The 1,638-nt window shown below is 68.6% G+C and overlaps 1 protein-coding gene across 1 annotated transcript in view; it reads left to right on the top strand.

Annotated features, from left to right (window-relative positions):
• The first annotated feature begins 201 nt into the window (after nt 1-201).
• The window catches only part of LOC103894403 (zinc finger protein ZPR1-like), a 6,203-nt gene continuing 4,766 nt past the window's right edge, over nt 202-1,638 (top strand). The window contains 4 exon segments of the mRNA XM_009273777.1: nt 202-250; nt 396-507; nt 758-1,388; nt 1,390-1,636. Coding sequence (XP_009272052.1) covers nt 202-250; nt 396-507; nt 758-1,388; nt 1,390-1,636 — 1,039 coding nt within the window.

The raw sequence follows: 1,638 nt of genomic DNA, 5'->3' as shown, positions 1-1,638 counted from the left end.
CGTCATTTCACGTGCGTCCCGGTTGCGTTACGGGGACTCCCCGGCAGCGAGGTCCTCGCGGAAAGCAGCGAGGTGTGGGGGGGTGAAGCGCAGGGACCACCGCCCCGTGAGCGCTCAGAGAGGAGACCTGCACCGCGGCGTGAGCTAACGCGGTCCTATTCTCTCTCCCCGCAGCACGGCGGCGCGCCGGCCTGGCAGACCATGCCTCTGAAGGCTGCGCTTCTCCTCGCCCTCCTGGCCACCTTACCGGGTGGGTGCCGAGCAGAGGAGCTGGCTCGGGGACGGCCGGCGGCAGCGGGACGGGGCAGAACCGGGACACGGGCTGGGCAGGAGGGCAGAGCCGGGGGTGGGCAGCGCCACGGCCGCCCCGCTAACCGCTGCCCTCCTGCCCGCAGTGTCGCCGGCCGAGCTGGCAAGGAGCGGCTTCTTGGAGTACCTCAGCCAGCTGACGAGCGACAAGGACAGCCCGGAGCACGGCCAGAGCAGCAAGCTGGGCAGGGACATCGCGTGAGTACGCCGCTCCGGGGGCTTGCCTCGCAGCGCCCGGCCTGGGTAACGGCCTGCGGTCCCTCCGCCAGCTCCCCCCAGGCCCCGCCAACACGCGTTGGCCCCCGCTTCTCCTTCCCCGGGGACGGAAAAGCTCACGGGAACGGCCCTGGCGGCTGTCAACAGCTTTTATTGCGGGCGCGTTCGGGCATGGCGGAGATGCTGCGGTAAGCCAGGGGTGCTCAGTAACTACCCCTGCCGTCTCGTGCAGAAACCTGAAGGGGAGTATTCAGGATGGGGTCAGCTACATGGGAAACTTCCTGGAGAAGCTGGCGCCCCTCAACAGAGGCCTCCAGCCCCGGCTCTACCACGACTCGGACAGCCTGCGGAAGCTCATCAGGAAAGAGCTGGAGAGCCTGAGGGTGAAACTGTCCCCGTACGTGGACGAGGTCCACCACAAGGTCGGCAAGCATCTGGAAGATCTTCGCTACCGGCTGCAGCCCTTCACGGAGGAGCTCCTGGACCAGGTGTCCCTGAAAGCCCGGGAGCTCCGGCGGCACCTTATGCCCAGCCGGGAGGCGACGGCTCAGCTCCTGGAGGGCGCGGACGAGGTCCAGAGGTTCATGGCTCAGTACGCCGACAAGATCGCGTTCCACACCGGCCAGGTGAAGGACATTTTCCGCCCCTACGCGGACAGGCTGGTGACCGAGATCCACCGCAACGTGGAGGAGCTGCACAGAAACGTCGTCCCTCACGCCCAGGCCAGCCCGGAGCAGCTCGACCGGCACATCCAGGAGCTCTCCGCGAAGCTGACCCAGAACGCGAGGGACCTCCACCAGAAGATCCAGGGGAACCTGGAGCAGCTCCAGGCGAAGCTGAGCCTCTACCCCGGCAGAGCGGCGGGCCCCCACGGACGGCTACGCGGAGGAGCTGGCCCGGGAGGTGCAGCGGCGGGTGGAGGAGTTCCGGAGGGACACGTACCTCCAGATCCAGGACTTCACCCGCGCCCTCGACCAGGAGACGGAGGAGATGAGGCTGAAGCTCTCCTCCCGGCCCTCCCACCCGGGGGACCCGCAGGACGGCCCGCCCCCCGTGGAGGACCTGCACGCCCGCCTCGACGCCCTCTGGAGAGACCTGGCCCGCAGCCTGAGC

This window comes from Aptenodytes forsteri, unplaced genomic scaffold, assembly GCF_000699145.1.
Source record: "Aptenodytes forsteri isolate BGI_AS27 unplaced genomic scaffold, ASM69914v1 Scaffold187, whole genome shotgun sequence".
In the NCBI taxonomy this organism is placed as follows: domain Eukaryota; kingdom Metazoa; phylum Chordata; class Aves; order Sphenisciformes; family Spheniscidae; genus Aptenodytes; species Aptenodytes forsteri.
The sequence above is the reverse complement of the archived record's forward strand: the minus strand, read 5'-3'. Positions and strand labels throughout refer to the sequence as shown.